The sequence below is a fragment of the Haemaphysalis longicornis genome, unplaced genomic scaffold (assembly GCF_048455015.1).
Source record: "Haemaphysalis longicornis isolate Haplotype H1 unplaced genomic scaffold, Haemaphysalis longicornis Haplotype H1 scaffold_9, whole genome shotgun sequence".
Lineage (NCBI taxonomy): Eukaryota > Metazoa > Arthropoda > Arachnida > Ixodida > Ixodidae > Haemaphysalis > Haemaphysalis longicornis.
This window is the reverse complement of record NW_027526460.1, coordinates 53504236-53530928: the sequence shown is the minus strand read 5'-3', so window position 1 is coordinate 53530928 and position 26693 is coordinate 53504236. Positions and strand designations below refer to the sequence as shown.

Genomic DNA, 26693 nt, shown 5'->3' with positions numbered 1-26693 from the left:
AGAGAGAGAGAGAGAGAGAGAGAGAGAGAGAGAGAGAGAGAGAGAGAGAGAGAGACACTTGCTTGCAAAACCGAACTCAACCTAGCAGCGAGCTCGGCTTGCTATTCAGTATGCGAATGATGAATGGGACGGATAAGTGATAAGTGAAGACACGTAATCACACAACAACGCGCACCAACACTAACGGCCGCAGCAACAATACGCTAAATGGCGCGGGAACACCACGTTTTTTTGAGCAGTGCGTATACTTCCTTGAGCCCGTGTTCTGATATTGAAACGCGATATTCGAACCGTGCAGCCCCCTTGGCTGTGAAGGGCGTAATGGAATAAGTAGCGGCGTGAGAACCGGGTGACGTGGTCGAGTGAGCCGTCTTTTCTACCTGGCGTACTTGCTCCCGATTCGCCCCAACCTGGCTTTTTCGCGTGTATACTGGTACGTACACAAGCAGTCGTATTTTTTCACTTCTGTTTCACAGTTTCGCTCTCATCTCAGGAAATTCTCCACTGTAGCTTCAGCAGCGGAATTTGGTGCGGACTCTGCTTTCGCTTGCGCCGATCCGCGCTTATTGTACGGCTGGCAAAAGCACATTTTGGTGGGAACAAGAACTGGGATGTATACTTATTAGGTCCTCTCAGGAAACGTTACATCCGGGGGTAAAGGAAATTGCGTGAAAGCTGACCCGAAAACCAGTCATGGCATAAAACTAATAATGATAGGGTCAAACACAACTTTAATGAATGCAGTCGACATTGTGTATTCAGCCCTAGCTCCATTTGTACCGCTTGACACAGTCTTGAAAGCACTAATCATTCATTTAACAACGCGATTTACTCATTCGTTTATGTCGAGAGGAGAAGTCGCCTATTTCGAGCACACATTTCTAATTATGGTATTTCTGACCACTTCACTCGGAGTTGCACGCCTACACATTCTGACTTCTCAGCGAAGCCAGGGATGAGCGCTTCTACGCCTGGAATACTGATTGGAAAAAAATTGAAGGTTGGGTCCCCTTTCGCAGGAATAGAATAGAAAATAGGGGGTGACTGGCGTGTTCACAGATATCACGAAAGCTAAACCTGTGTCCTTATAATTGTGGGTTAACCGTTCCATAGAAAGTACAGGTGTCACGTTGAGAGGCGAACGACCACATCATGCGGACATTTCTCGTATTGTAGTGGTCTACACTTCGTGCGAGCACCGCTGTGATCCCGCCCAAACTCAACAGGTTTTTTAAAAGAACTTCCATAATCCGTAAATTTCAATTACGCAATGCTTCTGTCCTGGATACGTAGACAAGGCTTGCTACGTTATGAACGTATAAAACAAAACAAACAAGCAAAAACAGAGAGTGTACAACGACAATAATTGAGAGCCCGTTAACGCATGACGCGCCCATCGTTGTCAACGCTCTGACGCAAGAGCGGTGCAGACAGGCCGCGACGCCATCACCGCAGCGTGTACACACATTTCGGCGTCCGAATTGATGGCCGCACGATTCATTTCCGCCGGGCAGTTCAATTAACTCGCGGCAGCGCGAGCAGAAGCAACAAGAAGCCGCACAAAAGACCAACGTCGATCCTCTTATCTCTCAGAGCGGCGTCGATGCGGGCTTAGATCGGCAGGGCCGTCAACGGTGGCTGCCGCTCCTCAGTAGAAATAGGGTTTCCTGCAACGCCTCCAAGATAAGAACAAAGCCAGCTTGCAGGATAATTACTCTGATACCAGTCTATCAGTGATCAAGTTTCGAATAACGCTTGAAAACATCACCAGACGTGTGTCTAAAAAGAAAAAGCAAATCCCGAGACTCAGATCAGAATGAAAGAACTGGTGTGAAGTGTGCGGCATTCTTACCAAGCAGGCGTTGCTTCCTAGATTAATAAAGATTGAGCTGAGCGCCCTGCATTCAACCAAAACAGCTCGGAATCTACACAAGCCTCTCCCTTGAAACCGCCATACTTCTTCGCCTTGTTATACCCTTTCCTGTCTTTACTGCTTCTCTTCTTGTTGCAACCGCAACGTGTTCTACTTCTATTACGGCCTCCTTGATCTCCTTACCAGCGACGGCGCCCGATGGAATTCTCTAATTCGAGGAGCGCCGCGCATGAATGCGTTCACGGCAGCTCCCGTTTACGGAGTGCCCGATAGCGCGCATGCTTGCGGAATACCGAACCGCCTCACTATGGTGGGATGCAGCTTTTTTTGTGTGTTTGATTATACGATCGAACCGAAAACTGCGCCCATTTCAAAGAGGAGCGTATTAGATACACCTCATCCAGCACCCGCAACGTGTGCACGTTCGGCTGATTTTGCGTTTATACGTGAGGCGGCAGCGAACGTCCGTGTATGCCGGGTTAGTCTGCGCGTGTATCGCATGAATAGGTAACGATGGTACGTGCGGTACCTGGTTCCCGGAGTCTTCAATCTTCATCTTAGTTAGCTATAGTTACAGGGTTATTTGGGCTAATTCATTTCTCGCACTTTTTTTCTCGCAAAGGGAAGGGGGGGGGGGGGGGGGAGAGAAGAGAACTACAACGTTGAACTTGTCGCGGCGGCTCTTATTGTAGAAGTATGCAATGTGTGTGTGTTTTTTTTTAATGAGTATTTATTTGCACTCATCGAGCTCGGAAACCGGCGAGCATATTTGTGACGCTTGAAGTTTTTCAATTTCGTGGCCGAATAAAACGCTATAAAAGCCCCAAGCGCGGTCATGTCTTAAGACCACATATATTGCCCCTATACAAATGTTTTTGTAGCAGTTAATTCAGTGTTAGAGTGGGGCCTACTTTAAAGAGGCTCGGTGAATAGCAGGGTACGGGGCGTTTTGCAGGTGCGTATGTTGACCAGTGAAGGGTTATTTAAACTGATTCAGTCTATAGGAACAGTGCTTACGCAATTATTTCCCAATTCCCAATTTGGAGTTTCTGAAATTTTGGGGTAAAATTTGGGGTGTGCTGGCGGGAGGTGGGGTGTGCAGTGAAGTGTTAAACCACACAAATCTTGTCTAGGCACATTTTCATCTCTTCCCGTTGGCCTCACTGAAACTTCAAGGAACTCCGAGCCATGGTTCAGACGTTAAGCCACTCGTTTCGGAAGTGAGCCTGTACATTGTTTTCCTCGTAAATAATCTCAAGTGCATCAAAAGTTCTCCTTATATGGTTGTGAATATCGAAGCAATAAAATCTTTCTCGTTACAGCAAGGGCGCACTGCGGCTTCCCAACAATGACAGAATCATTTCAAAAGAACCGTATATAATATGAAACGGTTGCTTAGCGCAACAAATGTCTACGCTCTGTAAGGTACACCACCATGCTGTCAGATTTCAGCGCAGTGCTGCCAGCGCTGGGGGTTGTAATAAATTCTAGTTGCACTTCACGACCGCGGCTCGCACCGTAAACCGTAGAGTTTATTCTAAGAGCAAGTCTGCATACAGTACCACGAGTTGCGTAATGTAATGTTCCTTTAAACGGAGTGGGAGTGGAAGAAACAACCCAATAACTTGGGCGTAGTTGTGTTGCAGAACTGAAACAAAGGCTTAATGCGGACTACGTCACCAAAGCGTTTGGGCAAGTTCCGCGCGTAGTCAAGGAGGGAGCGGGAGGTAGATGAGAATCAATTGTTGGGGAAGCGCCGGCGGCGGAAGATGGAGACTGTCCGTTATATCCGGACGACGCCGCCGCCTTTTACGAGCGGCGTGGCGGCGGCGCCGCCGCGCGAGGTCAGCGCCCGATGCCGGCGAGAATGAGAACGAACGAGAACGTGCCGCCGGTGTAAGTAATGCGGGCGTTTTTTCGCAAACCGGTTGCCGGAGAAGAACACGCCGCTGGGCTGCTGCTCGCGTCGCCGCCCAAAAGCGGGCACCCGTGACTCGGCAATGCGCGTGCATGCGTGCGTGTGTGTGTGTGCCTGTGCATATGCATGCATGTGTGCGTGCGTGCGTGCGTGTGTGTGTGTATGTAAGAGAGAGAGAGAGAGAGAGAGGGGGGACATAAATTACCCAGGAACTCTAAAAGTACAATCTGGGCTACAAATTAAACTGAATGACGCAATTAAAGAAAACTTGGTGCAATTACCCGTTGTTTTAGCGGTAAATCGGTCTACAGGGCCAGATATTTGCTCTAAGACGATCCTGTAGTTTAGCGTTACAGCAATGCACTCTTTTGACCAATCTACGCAGGTAACGATGAGCAGTCGGCGAATGACGATGTCCAGCATACGGTATCACTCAAAGTTCGGTCTACGCTGTGGCATCACGCAGTGCACACATGACGCCCGGCACTGCGCAATGCCACAGTGCAGATCACGAGCACTTCTATGTGAACCCCACGAGGAAACCCGTCCGCTCCTCTGCAACGCTTGATGCGTCTCGCTTACGCCGCATGCAAAAATGTTAAAAAAAAAAAAAAACGTCCCAACACTCTTAAAAGAAATTGGCGCAGCTTGCACTATTGGTGCAAGGCTGGAGAAACAGCAGAGCTGGCGGCTCCTCTCCCTTCATCGAGGACACGGCTGTTGCACCTCACATGTATTTCCGAACTTGCCGCTGAAAGTTCTCCGTGACTGGCACGCCCGGATCGTTTTGTCCGCAACCTTTCACATATCTCCCAAAGTGGACCGCGTTGGCACGTGCTAGAACCGGCGGTGAAGTCCGAAACCAGCGACTGCGCTACGAACCCAAAAGGAAACGCTGTGCGCTCGGGTAGCGATGACAGCTCAAGTGGATAGAGGCAGGTTTAACAGCGCGAGGGACTCAGGTTCAATACCGATGACAGGAAGCGTCTTTTCTTCTTCCAATTGGCTGCACATGTTATTCTTCCCCGCCGCTGCTTACGCTGTACGCTTCGGCCCCTGGGGGTCGCCCACCGGTTAGAGTGCCGGTTTCACGGCGTAAAGGTCCTGAGTTCGATTCCCGGAACCTCCCTAAGCACATTTTTTTTCTTGAGGCTTCGAGGTATTTTGGTGCGACGGACGTACAAAGCTCGGCCAGCATAGCTCTGCTGTTAAAATGTCTACGATTCTGCGTCTATACACAATGCACAAAGAGGGCCAATCATCGCAATCAATGCGGTAAAATAGGCCAGCCAACACCGAGCATCAGATGTGGCTCGAAAAAAAAAAAAAAATGGAGGAATCTCACACTAATGCGAAAGACTTGGAAGTTTCTGAAGCTGTATGCAACCTCACGACAATCCCGACGGTTTAAGTCCAGGATATCAGACGATTTGCTTTCAGACGATTTCAGCCGACGGCCTTTCCTCCCTCATTGTTGCTATAAGTGTGAGCTTCTCTCATTGTTTTGGAATTGACAATCATTGGACATCACCTTGGAGGGGCGTATGTCTTTCTCATTCCGGGAAAATGTTGCCACGATTACGGTGAACGCTGGAGTCTTTCTCGTTTAGAGCAAGTGTTGCCACGGTTACGGCGTTCGATGGGGTATTTTTTGGCCAATCTTGACAAATCTCCCTAAGTGGGTATGCCTGGCTCGACAAACGAGCTGCGGGGGCGCAGGGCGGTCATCGCGAGGCACGCGCACGCAAACGCTAGGCATTTTCTTGGTTTTGTTAACTGCTGGGAAGTCGCCGCGAAGCCCGCGCTCACGTGCGCGCGCTGGCAAATTTTTTGGTATTTTTAATTGCGGACACGAAAAATTACGATTTGCTAAACAGCTTCACTGTTATAAGGTGTTAACCGCTGTGACATCGCACAATGCAAGACCACATTTGTGAGTGAAATCATACGTCGGCCTCATTATTTCCCGAATTCGTTCCCTTGACAGGCGCAATTGGCCATTCGCCGCACTGTGGCAAAGCAGATACAGGGCCATTTTTTAAAGAGTCTAGAGCATGTTGAAGATGATAGTGAATAAAAGAAGCAGGGCTGCACGTGCACAGGGGCACGGGCCTAGCTTGCGCCTCGCGCTCGTGGCATTTGAGCCCTGATCAGCGCAGCGAACGGGTGACCGGCTGTCTGGTTCACGTCTTGCGTCGCATCCGTGAAAGAGCCCTCATATATTCATTTACAAAGGTTTATTGCCCCTGAAAAATTTGTTGTCAGCAGTACATTTACGGAATGTTGTGCAGCCCATTAAAGGGGGCATGCTTTATACCTTTATTGAGGATGCATGTGGTCTCATGCAGGTATTTAATAATACGCCCTAGAGCCCCCATACTTGAATATCACACGCCTTGCAGCGGCCAGAATGATGTGTTTCAAGCAATACATGTGCATGTAGTAGTGAAGCGTGCTTTGAAGGGGCTCGGTGCGTAGCGACCTCTAGGGATAAGTGGGATCTTATGGATATTTCAGCCTCAGAATGTCTCCTCCTCAATGTAGTTGTGTATAATAGCAAAGCCGGCTTTAAAGAGTATCGTTGTATAGAACAGTGGCTTGCCGATTTATCCCACAATTCCCATTTTGGTAGCTTCCAGAATTTTATAGTCGAATCGTATGCACAGTGCTGTCATTCTCAGAATGCGCTTTTTTGGGGGCGTGGATAGGTCCCTCGAGTGCGTTGCGTTGAAGTATAACAATAACATCGCCTCAGAGCGCACATTAAACTGAGAGCTACGCAACTTTCGCATGAAAGTTGGCTTTTCCGCAAAGCGTATTCCGTTGAAGTCGAAGGCGATAACTAAGACACAGAACATTCTCCAAACGTACCGCTAACAGTTTCGCTGCAAAGAAAAAAAAAAAAACTCCGGGAATGGCGCTTAAGCCTTGTTGACGCTAGTGTCTGGAGGAACACGTTCGTCGAGGGCGCGTTGCTCCACAACGTTTCTTTAATGCATCTCTTCCAGCGTTTGTTTATCGTGCGGAAGCTTGTTAAAACATCAGGAGTCGTTCGTTAAGCCTGTATTGGCTAAACCGTACCTGTCTCAAGCGAACCACCACAGGGGCGGAGATGGGCGCACCCGTACACGGCAGGCTGGTATTCCCGCAGCGTGAGGCGGTACGGAGACGACGGAGGCGCGGGGCCGACCGTTATATGTGTTATTCCGGACGACCAGCAAACCAGGTTTACGAGATTAGAATCGCGTGCGTTACTGGCGAGAGGTCAGGGTTATAGGCCCTGCATGAATTAGCGGTCTTGTTTGCCCTAGACATTATGAAGAACGAGGCCACGAGAACCACGACCTCGGAAAGCACAGGTGTACGCGAATACCGCGCGTACAACTAAAGGTTGTCACGCAAACATTTCGCTAGCCATGACCTCTGGAAGCACTGGTAGTGGTTTACTCTTCAGTAACGGCAAAGAACGATAATATTCAGCAACCATGACCTAGGACAAAGTAGGAACCGGGAAGAAGAAATGGTAACTTTATTTCATTTTCTTTTTTTTTTTTTGATAGGGGAGGAGAGGGAGTAAGAGCATGCTTTTGGCGCGAACATCTCTTGCAGTCCAGATCCAAAAACCAAGAACAAAGTGCTGAATGTGCATCTTCATTTTACTCGTAGTCTTAGTATTTGTGTCATGCAACTGGAAATGTGCAGTGTTTGTATGCGCCGAGCACTTAAGAACCTGTCACCTGGATTTTTTTAAAGGCGTACAACGTCCTTCATTTGATTTTAGTTTGAAGATAAAAAATTAAGAGATTCATCCTATTCAGTAAAACTGAAAGCTCTCTAAATCACACTGTGTAGTGCTATATTTATCTCGTATACTTCCATTTCTGCCCCGGAAAAAATGAAACTCGGCTTTAGTCATCCTCGTTTATAGTTCGGTGTTGACCTCCCATCCCAAGACCCACATATCCTCGAAACATCGTCGCTCGCCAGGATTTGATGTCCAAATAATGCACAGGCAGCCAACTGGAAGCCTGAAGGGCCGAATCCTTCATAGCCCATAGCTAGGGAACAAAATGACTGCAGATATTTCAGCCCGCAAAAAAAAAAAAAAAAAAGAAGAAAGAAAAAGGGAATCACGCAGATTCAGAGGGCAGGACGTCAGTGCAATGAAGACCTGTCCAGCAGAAAATTACTTTCACCATGATCGCAGCAGCAGCAACCTACATACTTGACACCTGTTTCCTTCGGCTTACGCCACCAACGAGAATATGCGCTTGTACGAAACACTCATACACTACTTGATCCGAGGTTGATTCGGTGACAGCGCGTACGTGGCAGGACGAGAGGAGCTGACGAGGTTGATGCGCTACCGAGCCTCTTCTCACATCGCAAGCCTGCCTCTGCGAAGGCGGCACGCCCTATCCTCGACGCTTTTTCAGAGACAGCGCTCTGAGAGTCACCTAGTTTGGATTGCTCCAGGCATGTACAGTTGATTCGTAACCATTCATAACGCATCTAGGTTACAATTTATCTCGTAACCCGGGTATTCCAAGTCAGTAGTGTCACAAATCTCCATCGCTTGCTCGCAACGCTGCAAGGGTTTAGAAAAGCACAGGCGCTGTTTTGTCGCTTTCCAATCTCGATCCATTACGACACTCTAAAAAAAGCAATACGTCTCCTTCACACAAGCCTAATGTCGACAGCGAGGAATTCAACCGAGTGTACGTATTCGTTACTACTACCTACTTACGCATACGGTAGATGGACGCCCGCACCCAAACACACGCATGGATGATCACGTCGACACGCGTACGGCGGTTCATACACAACCGCGCCCTCGATTCCCCCCACGAGATTCGATCAGACTGTTGAACTTCGCGCCACGAATGCCATCAGAAGGCGCGAAATTCAAACCAAACAGGCCTTCGCGCTTACTCATGCGAGGATGACTGAGATATTATGAAACGAGAGAGCCCGAATTAGGCAGCTCGGGAATTGGGCGTCCCGAGGCGCAGCTAGCCGTACGCCCACCCATTCGTCTTCTGGCGCCTGCCAGAGAATTCTGCGGGTGGATCGGCGGCAGCCTCACGGAGCCAGCGTGCGTGCAGGAGCCGTTCGTTGCAACGACGTTTGGCCCCGAATAAGCGGAAGCGATCATATCTCCGACGCCTCCATGAGGGTGCGATATGGGATGAGAGATATGGGATACCGCGCGGCAACCGAAAATTAGAACCCACTCAGAACGTAGGCAGTCTGCTATACATACTCTTGACTGCGTCTAGGGGTGTTCTTTTTTGTCCGAGACTCCGATGAACCTAAAGCTGCCGTAGAAATTGTATACGTATACATACGCGGGCGCCCTAAATTGAGATCGGCATGGCGTTCGAACGGTTATTACGTCGCCCTCCTTTCTAAGACAGAAAACTATATATGCTGTTGTGAGCTACGTGCGGGTGAGATTGTAATCACGCAGCACCCCGCGGGGCCCCAGGCCACTTGGTGTCAGCAATCGAAGCAGAAGCACCGCTGCTACTGCGACGAACGCTATTTCGCCGTTCGGGGGCGCTACAACTGTAATCAGGACACTTTGTCCTTTTTTATTTGTGAGTATGCGCGTACGCTAAATTGAGACTGAGAGAGAAAGCTTGCAAGGCGACGGCAATAATTCACCGAAGCGAGAAAATGGTATCTTGATGCTACTGAGACGGCTTCATTTTTGCAGTAAATTGCACACATGAAAGCGCATACAGCAGTGAACTAGAATATACTTAGTTCAATGTCATAGCATTAAAAGATGTTTTATTTGTGCCTCGGAACTGCGGCATACGTTGTTACAAACTACAAAGCAAGAAAGAAAGAAAAGACGAAGACCTTTTTTTACATTTTCTTTTGTAGGTGCATTGCACGTTAAAGGGCGCGCCCTCGCGGCCGCGTTAGCTCATTACGCTAGCACTGCGTTAACTTCCCTGACTGTTATCCAGGGCGTTTCCTTTAGATCTACGTACTAATTTTACGGCAACTTAGAGTCCTGCGGGCATAAAACTACCATATTTTTTTGCTAGTTTGGTGGCACCAGCCGAGCTATGTGCTTTGGATGTGCTTTGGACAGCCGGCATTCCGCGAAGGCCCATAACTTATCTAAACTTCGCCAGCAAGGCTGACGTGCACGTCGATAACGCGAGTCGCCTCCATTCACACTGCTTGTTAATTTCCCTGCGATCGCAGAGAGACACGGGAGGCACCGAGGGCGGCCCACCGGTATCAAAGATACGTTAAAACATGCGGCCTTTGGTCCCCAGGAAAGATATTCCAAGCCGTAGATGGAGGAAATCGACAGGCTAGACACGTTTCTAGACGCCAGGAGTGATAAGTCCGGCAAGGTCATCGTCCAGTTCTTTGATGAAGAGCGCCTCTGTAGTGTAAACGGAGGCCACACAACAACTTTCTAGGTCTAGTTCACAATGAAAGTAAAAATAACCGAAAGAAAAGACGTAGGGCCTTCAGGAACTGTCATCATGGTAATGCGGCTGGGTGGTTGTCCGTAAAGGTGGCCCGTTCCACCACTGCGTCACCGGCTGTATCGCAGGGCACAACGGCCAACAAAACACACCCACCGCGGAGGCGGAACTGCGGCGCTTTTACGAACGCTCGTCTGCAGCGTAAATTTTAACGGCTTCCGGCTAGGTCGACATTTACGCGTGAAGCACTGCTTTAGAAAGCGAGGAATTCCCTTTGCGACCCATAAAAAAAGTGGGCAGTTTTACGCAGCCCAAGTGACACGCGTAAATTTAATGAGGTGATCCGGTCGTCGCGACGTCTAAATTTCAACATGACTGCAGAACTCCCGCGTCATCCTCGTTTTCTGTATCGAGGAAGTACGGAAGAAACCCGACGGAAGTGTGACTTCACTGACCGCCCGTCCACGGAGAAAGGGCGACTAAAGGATGAAGCATCGCGTTCTGACCGGAACTGAGACATTTAGTAATCTACCGGCAGGATGGACAGACTGGCGGGCGGGCGGGCGGACGGACGGACGGGCGGACGGATGGACGAACGGATGGACAGACAGACAGACAGACAGACAGACAGACAAGACCAGGGACAGGCTCCCCGAGCTTGAATATGTATGCGTCCTCTCCATTGTTTTATAGTGTCAGGGTACGTTTGTTTGGCGCAGAACGACGACTGACGCATTGCGTCAGGTCGACCTTTCACAACGTAGTTCACTGGATACCAACATCAAAGGCACGAGGAAGGGGTGTTACGTGGAAATGAAGGGCTTTACAACACTTATAACTACGCCGCTGGGCAACGAGTTCTTTTGGTGCTGACAGGCATTTGCACTGCAAGAAAGTTGTGTTCCTCACGTCGCATATGTCTGTTATAGTACTGTGCTATATAGTAAACGCAGTGTTAAATTCCGTAACGCATTCGTTGTACATCTTCTATTGTACATGTATTTTGTCTTATCGTTTTATTTTTAAACTATCAATATCAAATATCGGCCTATCTAGCATGTTTGCATCATTCTGTTCGACCCCATCTGACGCACAAGGCATTCTGTTGTCAGGCCGGACATCCTTAGTTTTCAACAAATCCTCTCTCTCTCTCTCTCTCTCTCTCTCTCTCTCTCTCTCTCTCTCTCTCTCTCTCTCTCTCTCTCTCTCTCTCTCTCTCTACTTCCTCCTTCTTTCTTTCACTCTTTTTTTCTCTCCCTATTTCTCGCTTCTGCCTCCACACTCTCACTTCAGAGCTCGATGATGGGTGCTAACTGCCAGCCATCACTGACCCAAGCACCCAGGAGCTGTGTAGCAGCTTCGATTTTAATGAGTCGATTTCATCTACCAGTGTATCATCTCAGCCACTGCAACCGCAGCACAATAGGCCGCTGGCACCCCCGAGTCTTCACAGGGACGGTACGCAATGACAATTCTCATGGCCGAATGAGGGCAGTGAAGGGGTCCAAACTTCAGCCAGAACCTTTACCGCTGGCAAGCCCTTCTTGATAAGCCACATATCAGCCACATTTGTCAAAGTCTGTTTTCGCCACTCCACCTCCTATGCCGCGAAAATCGACATTAAGAAGATCGTACGGAACCAAGTCGGCGTAAACATTGCACACGTACGGAGCCGACAGAAGCCAATGTAAGCCAACAAGAGTCAGCAAGATAGACCGCCTTCCTGAGCAGGGCCTGTTTAAAATGCGGTACGCTTCGTCAACAGGCTGCTGTCGGCGCATTCTGAGACTCGCATTTCCATAGACACGAGGCACATGCGCGAAGGATATCCTACACGGAGACGTCAAGAGGGCCTAGATTCATAGAACCGAGCGTACAAATTGCGCGCTTGCAGCTCCGCCGTACACCGTACGTCCGACGTGGCAGGCCGTTGAAAGGATCCCCTCTCCGCACAAATCCCGTAGAGGCGTACACGACCCGCGCCAAGCCAAAATCGGATTGTGGCATCATGAGACCAGCGGCGACCCACGAACATATGACAAGCATGAAGTCAGACAGACAGACAGACAGACAGACAGACAGACAGACAGACAGACAGACAGGAAGGCCGCAAATCTCCACCAGGCGTCGCTGGATTATGAGCGAAGAGCGAAGAGATCGAGGAAGGCCTCGGAGTAAATATCAAGAGAAACTCTCAGGAGCCGCACCAGCGGCTTTTGATTAGTGTTTCCAATCACCTGGTGTGAAGCGCCGAACTTAATCGCTGGTCCCGCGAAGAGACCACCGATGCCGACCTGTGTGGTCCCCGATCGGCTGGCCTGAGGAGTAACGTATAGTCTTTTGCGGGGCTCTATGCAGAACGCCGACCACGTTGGGCCACAACCGCCGGGGCCTTCATAGCGGGTAATTGATTATGCGGCGTAGCCCGCTCGACTGTCGTGCGTGCACAAACGCGCACCGCGTTTGTGCTTGTAACCATTCGTAGTTTGTCGGTGTGGGGCAGCGCCGCGAGGCGCGTTTCTCACGGAGCAACGCGTTTGAAGACACGGGTAATTTAGCGCTTCTCCTCCTTTTTATATCTGCATTCCTTGTTTGCTGTAGCGTGACATTGAATGGAAGGTCCATTATTAGTGCTGTTAGTTATCTGGGCTGGTAAACGAGGTAGTTATCGTATTACTGTTTCGCGGGGCGTTCTGACGTGATGTTGGGTTGGCGAACGAGGGATGTGCTTTGATTGCTTTGACCTTCACGAGGTCTATCTTGACACCGACTCTCGGTGCACAAAGCCGGCGCACATGCAGGAAGCTCTACGGAAAAACGGGTGCTAGATTGCGTGAGATACGCATGCATAAGTGCGAAAGCTCTACTACCCCATGCCTCGCAATGTCATTCGTTGCGTCGCAGCGACCTTGAACTGGCAAAGCGCAAGAGTGGCAAGTATAACCATCACACCGAGTGATCCGCCGTGGAGACAGAGGGAGAGAGATTGAGAAACAGAGGGAGGGGGAGATAAAGAGAGAAAGGGTGAGTGAAAGACAAACCGCTTGAGAGAGAGGGCGGAAAAAAGAAAGAGAGAGGAGGAAAGAGAGCGAGAGAGAGGGAGAGAGGGAGAGAAATTGAGGTAGAGGGAGTGAAAAAGAAAGAGAGATAAAGAGAGAGAAAGACAGAGAGAAAGAGAGAGAGAGAGAGAGAGAGAGAGAGAGAGAGAGAGAGGAGGAGGAGGGAGGGGGGGCTTGTTTCGCTGTACTGCGTCACTTCCGTGACGGATATGACGTCAGTGAAATCTTGGTGTATCCGGTAATAAAACACTTTCGTGTTAAACCCAAGCCAAAGTGATAACTTGGCTTGCAAGTCGACCGACTGTTTGTTTGATTGATTGATTGATTGATTGATTGATTGATTGATTGATTGATTGATTGATTGATTGATTGATTGATTGATTGATTGTGAGGTTTAACACGCCGACGCTACACAGTCGATGAAGCGCGCCGAAGTGGAGGGCTCCGGATTAATTTGGACCACCCAGGGATCTCTAACGTGCGCCGAAATCTCGAACACACGGGCGCTTTCGTTTTTCGCCTTTTTACTTGCTAGGATAACAGAAAATAATAGCAAGCACATAGAAACACAACAAGCACATCTGACTCGCACATCCCACTCGTACTGAGATGTACAGAAGTACATCCGACTAAGACGTGAATTACGGCACAGAAGCAAACATATACTTGGATGCTTTTGCGTCCCGAAGACGCCCACTGTCGTTTGATTACGTTCCGCGCCGACTTCCACCAACATGAAAAGTGCATTTCCTTGTACAACATACCGAGAAACCAGGAGGAAAAAATTGATCGCGAACCGAAAGTGTTTCTCGGAACCAACTTGTAGGACTATATGTTTGCCGTCTGTGACGGGAAGCGCAAATAAAATGTTTGAAAAAAAATCCAGTGCCATCTCCACTAACGTGAAACCTGGGGAGGCCGACGCATGCAGTGTAAAAGTCTATTCTTGACGCCTTGACGTTTTTGCCAACGGAGATAAAACCGTTGAGGGTGAAGGTTTATAGCTTTGCTGTAAAAGTCCCTTGTATTTGAAGCACGAAACTCCCTAGCGCGAGGCGTAAACGAGTGTCCTTGTGTTTTTTTAGTACACGTTACGTTCTAGCGCGACGGGTAAACGAGTTTCCCGGTGTTTTAGTACATGAGACGACGCTTACGACGACGACGGGAGACGCACACATCCCCAGCTCCTATGGGGCTTCGCACCTAAAACGACGACGATAAGGAAGAAATCAGACGCGTGTCTTTGTCTTCTTTTAGATGCGACGCATCTCTTTCACTCGTCTTGTCCCTCCGGCGTCGCCGGCGTAGTCCGCATCCCTCCCCCATTCTCCTCGCCGCGCCAGCTGCGCGCTAGCGCCGCTCTCACCGCAGCACCATCTGCGTGTTAGCGCTCGCCGGCGCTCGCTCCGTCACCGTGCCAGCTGTGCGTGGGTGCTGGTTAGCGCGCAGCTTGCGCGCAGTTTGCGCTCGGTTAACACGTGCGCATGCGCTGCTATGCGCTGCTCTCTCTCATTCCGCTGCATATAAACGCGGTAACTGCGCCGCTCCGCTCAGTCGTTCCGCCGCCGCTTCGCCGATGACATCCTCCGCTGACCAGCGATGATTTGAATGGAGACTAACAGGCCTGCTATCGCGATGGTCGGCGCAACCGTAACAAGCACCGGCCACCCCGATAAAATTTACACCATCTTCCCGCGAGGGGAACCATGGGGTAGATGCGACGCATCGGGGGTGAACATGCTGCGTAAAATATGGACACACAACAACAATGGACACGCAAACATAACGTAAACGCAACGGAAACCCCATGCGTCGCATCTACCCCATGGTTCCCCTCGCGGGAAGATGGTGTAAATTTTTCGAGTGCTTACCCTTGTGGTTGGAAACATTCTCCCTGCATATATACGGCTGTTGGCACAGAACCATCTGTACCCAAAGTGTCTACCCTGTGCCTTACGCAAACATTATCTTTACGTAGTCTTTCCTTAACGGTGCAACTTTGTATCTACTGTCAAACCTTCCAACGTATCAAGCGCGCATACCCGTTAGGTCATCCCGTAAGCTTTTCTAACAGCCACTGCACGGTAACGGTGTTTCGGGAACGTTGGCTTCTATGTATAGACACCTACATAAGTGAATAGTCACACCGCTCAAATTATGGGGCCCTGCCTTTTCCACCTGTAAGAGAGATCTCAACGGACGACAAATTCGGTCGTCGTGAGCTAACGGTCTCTCCCAAAGCCGGGCCAGTGAAGCGAACTCGCAAACTGCTCCAAACAAAATAACTAACATCGTCGCCATCGACGTATGCGCAGAAGTCGACCTCCCAGCGGCTTCCGAGAACAAAGGGGGCTGCCTTGCGTGTTTTCCGAGGCGACGTTGCGGGGCCAAATATGGGTCAAGCGTGTGGTGGTGCCGCAAAAGACGACACGCTGTGGCGGCTCTCCCGCGAAGCCACCGCCACGCCGTTACGCGTGGCCATAGCCATGGCCATCTTGTTTGCATTCCTATGTGAGGAGGATGCCGGGAGGTTCGAAGTGTGTCAACCACGTCGGCGCCGCTTACCTGGAACCGATAGCGAGCGCGGGGATGTAGTGAACGCTACAGGGTCCTTCGTACGAGTGAACCTTTGTTTCTTAAGGTGAAAGAATGTGGGGGGTGTCGCTAACTGAACGCGTTGTCGCGCAGCTGAGAAGACCGAAGTTCACAGGTGATAAACCCGTTTGATAATGGAAGACCTGTACTAGCAATGAGATTCCAGTTCTGCGACAGACTTGTCCGCCACAACTGAATTAACTCAACCTCTCGCTCCCCCTCCCTTCCCTTGTCGCCACTCGGTACTTCAGTCCACTTTCGTCACACAGCTAAAAATAGACAACAACGTCTGCTTTTTTCCAAATAACACTGCTACGCTCAAGCACTAAAATGTCGACAAGTGAAGGACGTACGTAGTTTTACACTTGGCCCTCACAGCGTACATGCATTGGTCTAAGGCAATCCCCTTGTTCAGTTTGACTGCAATGCGCTCGAGTGGACAATGCATGCCGCCAACAACAGCAAATTCGGCTAATGACCGCTATCTGCATGTCATTTGCCCTAAATATTTATTTTCCACTTTGACTCTGCGCAATGCAGAACGTTAAGGCGCAAACCTTGTCTCAAACCGTATGCTAGATATCACTATTCGTTGAAATTTTATTGTCGGCTGCATGAATTGGACAAGTGAGTGCATTGTGGGAAGCTGGACCGCAGGATTGCCATAGAGTGCACAGGTTTCTGACTTCGGAGTAAACTTAATCGGACGTAAACTTGAAAATTCGCATTAGCGGGAGTACGAAAAAACTGAATTCAGGAGATGGCCATCCTTTTTGGGAACATATAAATGGAGACATAAGTTTCTTCGTAGTTCTGCAGCTGAACTTGGAATGAGGTCCTCCAATTTCATATTTATGAACTCATTTCATCGGAGCACAGATAAGCAGAACAAGAAAATTTGTTTCTCCTTACATTATTGTGATGTTTTTCATTTGAACGACGTCCCTCTTATAAAACAGCTATCGCAAGACATTTATCAGTTCCTTACCACTAAAGAGCTTAATATCTTGGTACAATTGCCATTGACGTTGCGCAGGCGCGCAGTATCATTACGATTAATAAAAGTGCGCCCTACTTAACGTCAACAGAAATGATAGTACGAAGGATTCGGTAATTCATGACTTACAACTCTTCCATGCAGCTCTGCCTCCGGCAGTGTGTAACAGAGAGAGTGAGAAGGATAGTAAGCTGCCCCAGAAGAGACTGATGACGTAGTGCTTATAACTTTATTAACAGAAGTTGTGCGTGGAAGGACACTAAGATAATAAAGCCTCTCCGTGCTGAATGGTCTGCGCAGACAACCGCATACACAAGAAAGAATTTCTCGAGGTGACCTTAAAAAAAATGAGGACAGGAGTAGTAGTAGTAATAACTTGATTAACAGAGGGTGGCGCGAGAGAAGACTAAGATAAGAAGATTCTCCGTGTTGAATGGTTGGCCAGGACAGGCACAAGACAAAAAAGTCTCCGAGGCGCTTCACGCTCTCATCTAGCACTGGCTTCTTCCATTAAAGTTGTCTTCGGCCAAGCCACCCTTTGCGCTCGCTTAGCACCAGGAGTTCACTGCGCTAAGTGGCGACCTGCAAAGTAAATTAAACGTCGCACGTAGCGAGATTCGGGTCGCAAACAAAGCGTCATTTGCAGACGAGGCCACGTGAATACGAGACCTGCTAAACAGCAGATTGGAGACGTCCACACCTGCCACAATTATCATGGCTCGCTGCAGAAGCGCTATTACGGGCTTTCAGGAGTGGATCCACGGCTCGTTTCGCATTCACACGCCCATTGTCGGCCTCACCTCTTTCTTGTCGCGAATTCTGAATTCCCTGAGAGCTGGGACACGAAATCGCACTCCTCCTGTTCCCCCTTTCCTGTCTGAGTTCTCGGTGAGTTCAGAATACGCGAATTGCTCTTCAACCCCTTACTAAACGCGCAAGGCTGAGCCTAGCTGTGTACACAGCGTCCATGAGGCCATGAACAGTGATTTACACTGTCACAGGCTAGTTTGGTGTAAGCATGTTTTTTTCCTGGAGGTCGAGTAAAGCATAGCTGTGCTTGTATGCGTGCGTGTTCGTTCTGGTGGGTATGTGTGTGTGCATTTCGCCTGATGGGGCATATAATAAAAACGTCGATGCGAACGTTTCCTGCCCTTGTCTGCCCTTGCACCTGGATCGTTCCTAATCTCGGGAGAAGAAAGGTAGGCATAATTTTACAGCGCCAGCTGTTAGTTGTCTAGACCGTCGGGGTAAGATCCGGCGTAAAAAGACATACACTGATTTATTTATTTATTTATTTATTTATTTATTTATTTATTTATTTATTTATTTATTTATTTATTTATTTATTCGTTTATTCATTTATTTATTTATTTATTCATTTATTTATTTATTTATTTATTTATTTATTTATTTATTTATTTATTTATTTATTTATTTATTCATCTATTCATTTATTTATTTATTTATTTATTTATTTATTTATTTATTTAAACATTTCGGACAGCGTTGTTGCCCGAGCATGAAGGATTACAGAAAAGATGATACATAGGGTTCAAAAAAATTTACATCGGCACACTTCACAAACATAGATGGCAAAGAATGCCAGTTTTTCATTGTACAAGGGAAAAAAAAGATTGTTGAAATATTTTAGTACGGGCTAAAAATGGTCGCATTTTTTTTTTTGAGTGGCATAGTATGACTGAAGTGTGAAGGGAAGGGTGTTGATACGTATCAATGTTCAAGCCAATTCTCTTATGAGAAAGCAGATGCAAAACCTTCACCCTGGCAATATCCCGACGCTTTTGGAGTGGTTATAACTCTAGCTGTTTTAACATGTCAGCAACAAATGATCGGATTCTGTAATGACTAAGAATGGACCGTTTACCGAGCCGTTGGATCCGCTCTATTTTTTTTTTCAATGTGTTTTGTGTAGTGTGGACTCCATACAATTAATACAATTACGGGAGTACTGGTAGGATTGATGTGGGATACGCCTCTAGGTTAACTTTTTTGGGTGACCGCCTCAGCTTTCTGAGTAGAAAGCAGAGCCTTCTAAATGCTCTGTTGCAATTGCCATCCTAATGCATGCCCCAGAAAAGGTTATTTGTAATTTTTACGCGTCAGTATTTAATCGCGAATACAGCTTTAATGTACTGCGTTACGATTTTATAGCAATGGTTCAACGAAATTTTTGGGGTTGTTACTGTCAATAAAACTGTTTCGGAAAAGTTAATTGACATTCCATTGCGCCCGCACCAGTCGGCGAGTTGACAGACGCTTTTATTCAAAAGAACTTGAGAATAGCAGTAATCAATAACAGAACAAAGAACACAATCGTCAGCAAAAAATTTCACATCTTCACTTGAATCAATGCGATCCTCAATATCATTTATGAACATCATAAAAAATGGGCAGCCTAATACTGATCCTTGTGGTACCCCCGAGCCCCGACAGTGCTGACAATACAGTATATTAGGACCATTACATCCGACAAACTGTATGCGTTAGACAGGTAGGCTTTAGTCTGTCGCACCAACTCTTGCGGAATATCCGCTTCTTTTAATCGCTCTACCAACACCCCATGGGGTGCCCGACCGGAAGCTTTGGATAAATCGGAAAAGATCGCATCAATTTGTTTTGCTTGTTGTTGGCCGATGTCCAAGCAGTGAGTGGCAAATACCCACAGAGTGCGACCAACGCAGTCGCTACGATGAGAGTACACCAATAATTCAACGAATAAAATTCGCAGCAATGCTTTCTAGTCATTCTATTTATTTTTACTTCATCTGAACGGCGCGAGAAAGGGGTGATGAACTTGGCCACTTGGGCGGACCAAGCAACCTCTATCAAGAAACCATGTTAAGTAGACGAACAGCCGAGATTACGGTAGATTTTCTTCCGTTAACATTCCCTATAAAACCCGCAGCGACGTAACTGAGCAACCAGCAGCCTGCGCTCTTTTTTGTTACGTCAGAGGGCATTTCTTTCACCTCACTTAAAGATACCTCGAAAGACGCGCTTCTCCAGGTGGTGTTACGCGCCCAGTCGGGTCAGCGTCCCCGCGGCGCGGCGTCGCTGTGGAGAAACGTTCACTGGGGGCGGAACGAAAGGGAGCCATTTTTAATGTTTCCATTTTATACCCGGTGTGTGTCTGGCGCCTTGCTTTCAAAGAAGGAGCTATGTGGCCGCCGGTGTGCGGCGTTCATTAGAGCATCATCTATCATCGAGATACCAGGGGTGCGATGCCTCCTTGATCCGGCCCCTTCGCGTGAGTCGCATGTAAGCAAGCGCCAACCTTGCGCGACTTCACAACTGCCAGAAGATCGTCCTTTCGCCTTTTACAGGTGTTTATTTCCGATGAATTTTAAAGTAGAGCGACTGACACGAGAAAAAAAAATTCAGGGCCAGTTCACTGTGTGAAGAAGGACGACCAGCCAAGCCGTGCATAGGTAATGGTAGAGTCGAATTAGCGGCCAATTGTCGCATAATTTCTTTCGGGACAGTTCCGGTAAAACAATAGTTACAGCCATTGTTTGCAACCATACTCACTCCGTAAATGACCATGTATTAACAGCAGACATTAATTCTCTAACGTTGATAACTTTATTGTGAACTATCTAGGTACGATGAGTAACTGAAACTCGGCGTAACTATTGAGTCGTCTTAGCGAATAATTGTCATATAATTTGTTTGCGGATAATTTCGATAACACAATAGTTAGAGCCTTTTTTCTTTAATCGTACTCCCTCCATAGATGGCCATGCGTCACTGTGCAACACACAATGTGGAAAATCCAGCTTGCCAAGACCAAGCTTACACCGATCCTCTAATGTCGGCGTCACCTGTAAGCGTGAATGCATTGCTAGGAAGACATTTTTAAGGACAATATAAGCCGCCACATTAAAATATGAACGTCCTGGGACCTCCTTTATTTTCAATACTTTGTTTACGTTCGTTAAAGGTGTGGAGCACAGTTTCACTACCTCGGTTCGTAGGTTGGCGCTACGCTCGCGATCGATTCTTGCCTACATTGCTCTGTTGCCGGAGATAATGTGCTGGATCCAAGCCATAGAAAGTTCGGCTGTAAAAGGAGAGAGTGGGTCCTGGAGTGACAACTTAGCCTGGTAGGTAGGCGTTGATCTGTTTCGGCCCAGTAGGCATTGCCGGAAAGAATTCAAAAAAAAAAAAAAACACGGAAGAGAAAAAGTTCGCTCGGGAGAATTATTGTAACGAAAAAAGTCATGGTTGATTGCTCTTTTAAGAAAACTGTCTCCGCCCGCATTAACTTTCACCCACGTGTCTGTCTATCAAAATCGGCGGCTAAGGCCCATCCCCTTTAGCAGGTATGTGTTGAGGAGGATCGGACAAGAGGTAAGAATGACAACAAGGAATACAGATAATGGCTCCGCAGCCACGTTGGATGTGGAATGCGCGGCATTTGCAATGAAGTCCATTACAATAGGCGGCGGAAATTTGCGTGGAGGGTGGGCCGCAGCAGCTTTGTCTCTTCCGTACCACCGCAACTTTCACTTCAGGCGAAACCTTCGCGTCCACCTCTGCAGACGGCGCGTCCCGTGCCAGCCTCCTCGTCCGCTTTGCGCGTTCTAGGGACGGCTCGAATGCAGAGCACGTACCACATTTGCAGTCCCCGTCGTGGTGGTATCTTCCACGCTTGCCTCGCGGCGGAGGTTATGATCATCCGTCACGCGTGCACCGTCTTCCTCGCCCTCCTCCTTCGTCTTCTTCTGTCCTTCCTCCTTCGTTACGGCCTCCCTCAAGGCTGGAATGCTGCGCCTATCTTCCTCCTCTCTCTTGTATTCCTCAGCCTCCGCATGACTTGTCCAACCAGGCTTCTCTCTCTCTCTTCCTTCTTTCTTCACACCCCAACTCTCCGCTCCTTTCGCTTTTAACCTTTCAGATTCACTTCACTTGCTGCTCGGGGAGACGTTTGTGTACGCTCAGAAGAGCTTGTGATTTATCTTTGTTTTTTAGCCATTTCAATGGACGCTTTCCTTCATTCAGAATTGCATAAATTATAAATGGTAATGCTACCAGTGACTGGGGCCCCTTCGAGCCACCAGAGTTTTAGGCATGCCGGCTGTTAACGCAGAACGCGCGCGTGAGGACACTCATAAGAGTGTGCCTCACGCGGTTGTCGGTTTTGTGCATGGCGGGACAACTCGACGCGTAAAAAATTCAGTGCGGGGTTGTTGAACGTTCCCCAGAGTTTGTACGATAAGTCGCCTTACAGCTGCTGTTTGCACGGAAATAATTATAGCAGGGAAAAGTTCGGCGTGTTTGCTCGTGAAAAGCTTGGCAGATATGACAGCAGAAACTGGACATATGCGTGAGGAATATCTATTAGAAATGTTGGGGAAAATACATTAGAATAGAATAAATTCACTCACGGCTGAAGTCTAGCACCCCTACTTGTCTTTGTCCAGGCCAGAAGAAAGTCAGGACTATGCTGGTCGAAAAAAATTGCCCGTTATTTGAAAGCATCTTAACATGCGTAGCCCTGACTGTGATTTTTTAGCCTGTTTTTTTTTTTTTTTTTTTTTTTGCCATCGCACCAAGGTTTGATGCATGGCTGTCTCTTTTAAGCCTTCATGAGGGTAACAAGCCTTTTTTCCGAATAATTGCGAACTGCTAAATAAGTAAACGGCTCCTACATCAGATGTCCAGTTCATAAACAGGGATTGCACTAAATCTTCTATAAAAGCTGGAAACTGAATTCGTTATAAACGGTATTTTGTTAAAAATGGCGATGATTTGCTCTTACCGCACGGCAGTAGGAACAGTGCAAAATTTGGAATAACGTGAAAATTGGAATAAAGCAATTCCGTTATAACGAGAGTTCTTCGCTACATCTCAAACACCGAACTATACGCACCACACCTTACCGCGAGCTTTTGCAGCGCTTTAGCGTATACGCGTGCACGTGGTTTCGTCGTTTGCAACCGACCATACAAGCCCACGGCGGCAAATTCACATTCCATTCTTGGCGCGATGCTACCAATTACCGACGTTGCACCTGCACTGCGGCGTCTAATTATTGGGTGTGTGTTAACGCTAATAGTTATTCTACTTTAGCGGTAAGATAGACTTTCATTTCCGACAGCCGGTCACTGTCGCTTTTGCCGGCTACTGCTAGTTGGCGGGGTATCGCACAACAGGCCTCGAACAAGTTATACCAAGTTTACAGTGACAAAGCAAATTAATGGCGGCCCCGATACAGCTGTAAGCTGTAAGCAAAAAATAAAGAATAGCGCAGAAAACAGCCGTGCAACAAGCATTTGAGAGTTTTTTTTCCAGTGGCGATAGCCATCTGTAGGAATAGAAGATATACCAACACGTCCAAGATAGCCATGAAGCCGGAAGCTCCTCTGTACGAGTTCCGAAATCATCGGCTTTCGGAGTCCGATTTAAGGTGTGTTTATAGGCAATAGCAATGCGGGATTAAGGCAAGATGGCATTCTATCTTGGAGGTGTTGGGTATATACCGTGAGTTTCGCAGTTTGAGAGCAGCGACGTGCCCCAATTACCGTAGTGCGGTGTTCTTCACTTACATGGGCGCAGTGAACGATCAATAGTTGTACTTACGGCATCCAGGGCGTTGACTTTGGCGCCGGCTAGGATGAGTGCGCGAGCCGTGTCCACGTAGCCGTTGGCCGCTGCCATGTGCAGTGCCGTTCGGCCCTCCTGCGTTATTCACGAGACAACGTGTAAGGCCCAAGCACAGCATCGCTACTGCGATGCGGCCAGCCGAAGCTAACCTCACCTGCGCTTACCCTACATGGGTTAACAAAAAAAAAAAAAAAAACTGCCTGACCTCTTAAAACATGCGTTTGGGCGAGTTGGTTCACCATAACCGTGCGCAAATAGCGCCACAAACCGGACAAAAATGGAGACTGGTGCGACGAAGCGCTCACCAACAAATGCGTGGCGCCGAAAAATGGAGCTGTCAAAAACCTGTCGTTTCATCGTCTCTCTATCTGGCTTGAAGAAGCACTTCATCGTAGCCAAATATTGTGACACTTGCACAAAGAAATTAAAAAAAAAGAAACGTTTGAATTCATTTAAATCTTTAACAAAAGGGAATCAAATGGTCTGCTCCTTCTGTTTCTGTGCTAACAAAGGAGATTGAATATCTTGAGGCTGACTATGAGAAGTGCTCCGTTGTAGAAAACAGGAAAAAATGGGAAGGGGAGGGGGCCTCATTATTTTCATATTTTAGCATTATCAACAGTCAACGTAGAGTTCTCGCCACCATTTTCGTTTTTTTTTTTTTTTTTGAAGTTCGCAAGAGCAGGGGGCGGGAGCTTACTTGTTTCCTATGTACTGTCCACGCTTTACTTGTTTCTTAATGTGCTGACTTTGGTCTCACCTCATCAGAAAATTTCTCAACCGAACGTGCTTCTTCAAGGACTGCAGTGTTAATAAACTTACTGAGTAACGCAAGGCAAAGAACCTGTTTTTCCAAAATTTGGTGCTCGTAAGGAATAATCCACGACCTGACAGCAGCTTAGAACTCTGACTTCAAGTCTACATGGCGCAACTGAACCGCTATGAACAGTACAAAGCGATAATAACCACGAACCGCACGCTTTTTTGAGTAAATAATATCCCAGTCCGACCCCAATTTCACAAGTTTGAAGCACAGTAACGACTTCAAAGCATTTCTCAAATGCCACGCTGAGGTGCAACGCCCCGCCTTAGCGAAAAATCGCCCACCCCTGTGGTCCATGCGATTTCTGTTTACCATATATAGACGGATATTTTCCTTTCGAATATTCTACTCACACGCCTGCTTCGTTTGTCTCGCATCCGGCGCCCTTAATCTACGGCGTTTAGTTCCGCAAGCGTCTCTCTTATCTGGCGCACGGGAAGACCGGAGAAGAAGCTCCTTGGCGCTAATGACAAAAAGCGTTTCCGTGCTGACGCTTTCTACCCCCAGCACATATCATAGCGCCCAATCTCGCAAGGGTAAATGACATACAGTCTTTCGCTTTTTGGAGCGCACGATATTTAAAAAGGAAGATACCTAAGCCACTCATCACGCACAAACCTCCGGCTTGTGCGCAGAAAATAAAAAAGGAAAGTCGCTGGCCCAGTTTAAGAGATGGGCTTTCTGTCCCCCATACGGGTAAGGCATACGGGCTTCTAGATCGCTACCCTGATATTGCATGTGTCCAAGCGTATGAAGTATTAGAGCCTCGCTTGCCGCCGCCACTTTTACGTGTTGCCGTGTAGCGTACGTGACCATCGCTCGCAATTACAGGCACGTCTTCAGGCCAGCCATGGCGGAGTCGGTGGAGAGCTGGCGGAGCGTGTTCTTCATCGCCTTATGCGACTCGGCGCGCCTGCTTAACGCTGAATGTTTCAGCGGCTTGCAGCGTCCAGTGTGTAAAAGTGCGGCTCTCAAGGTTGTTATTAATGTGGTGCAATGGTATACTCCAAAGACGTTCACTGCGCCCTGTCATTTTCATATTGTCTTTTACTTTTTTGCGCGCTCGTAATTCACCCTATTAGCAACTTACGCATTGGGTAAAGCTGGTGGGTGCTGTTTCAATGTGGGTGTAACTTAACACAGGCGTACGACACCTCATTAATAGGCGGGAGGAATCGTTAGTAGGATCATTGTCTCACCTACAACTACGGTCCGTGATTTTGGCTTTAAAAATTCTGTAAGGTCACTAACTGAATGTAATGTTGTTACAACTACCTCGCTGCTTATCTTTAGTAGGGGTGCGGGAATATTCTCCAAGTCGAAGGCGGATGGGATTCGGTATAAAAGGTTTGTGACGGTCGTACTGCTGAATGTATCGCACTGCCCATGGAATGAAAGCAAGAAGAATCAAGCTTGCTCGAAAGCCATCATCCCAGCCTGGTAATTAAAAATAAATAAACGAATTACATTGGATTCAATATTTGTATTCTTTCATTTGTACTGTACGTGAGATTATCGTATATAGTAGTTTCAACTAGTTTGTCCCGATTGACCACAAATATTTATTGCGGGCAACCGGTGACCCCAGTTCAAAAATACGTATTGTTGCCGAAAGAAAGTGGGCAAACTAGGCGAAAATCGTTCCTTTCTGAATTGTCCATGCCCGAAAATAGCGACTACGGACGTGCCGCGCAAAACACGAATGCTTGTTACACTGAAGACTCCTTATGGGAGCTTAGACATTTAACCGACTGCTTCAGCATTCACGAACACGCCTCTCGTGAAATAACTTACTTGTACCACCTAGCCAAAGACATTGGGCACCAAGTGACATTTCAGTGGCTTCCAGGCCACTGTGGTGTTCCAGGGAACGAGAAGGCAGATGAACCAGCTCGCAGGGGCCTTCAAATGCATAATATGAGGAAGGTCTTCTTCACCAAGCATGATGCCTCAGCGATGACGAAGGCCCTTGTTTTAATAGAGCGGAACCATCTCTGGTCTCTTCCAGAGCACCATTATCGGTTCTTGCACCACATAGACACCAAGATCAGGATTAAGCTGCCAGAGCGACTTCCGCGCCGACTAGAACCTTTGTACCACCGATTACGCCTCAATGCAGCGCTCACGAAAACATACCTGTTTCGACTCGGTGCAACCTCAAATCCATACTGCGATAATCGCGGATCGCCGGAAACCATGGAACACCTACTGTTATAGTGCCCCGCTTACATAGTCGCAAGACGCCGTTTGGAGCAGGAGATCGAGCACCTCCGCCCAGGACCAATCAGCTTAAAGGTACTCCTCGGTCTATGGCCTTCCCCTTCCGCTCAACGCAAAGCACTACTG

At 48.0% G+C, this 26693-nt stretch overlaps 1 protein-coding gene across 1 annotated transcript in view; it reads right to left on the bottom strand.

Annotated features, from left to right (window-relative positions):
• Positions 1-26693, bottom strand: part of LOC144151367 (uncharacterized) — a 178676-nt gene that overhangs the window by 40191 nt on the left and 111792 nt on the right. The window contains exon 3 of the mRNA XM_077682397.1: positions 23501-23599. Coding sequence (XP_077538523.1) covers positions 23501-23599 — 99 coding nt within the window. The remainder of the gene's footprint in view (positions 1-23500; positions 23600-26693) is intronic.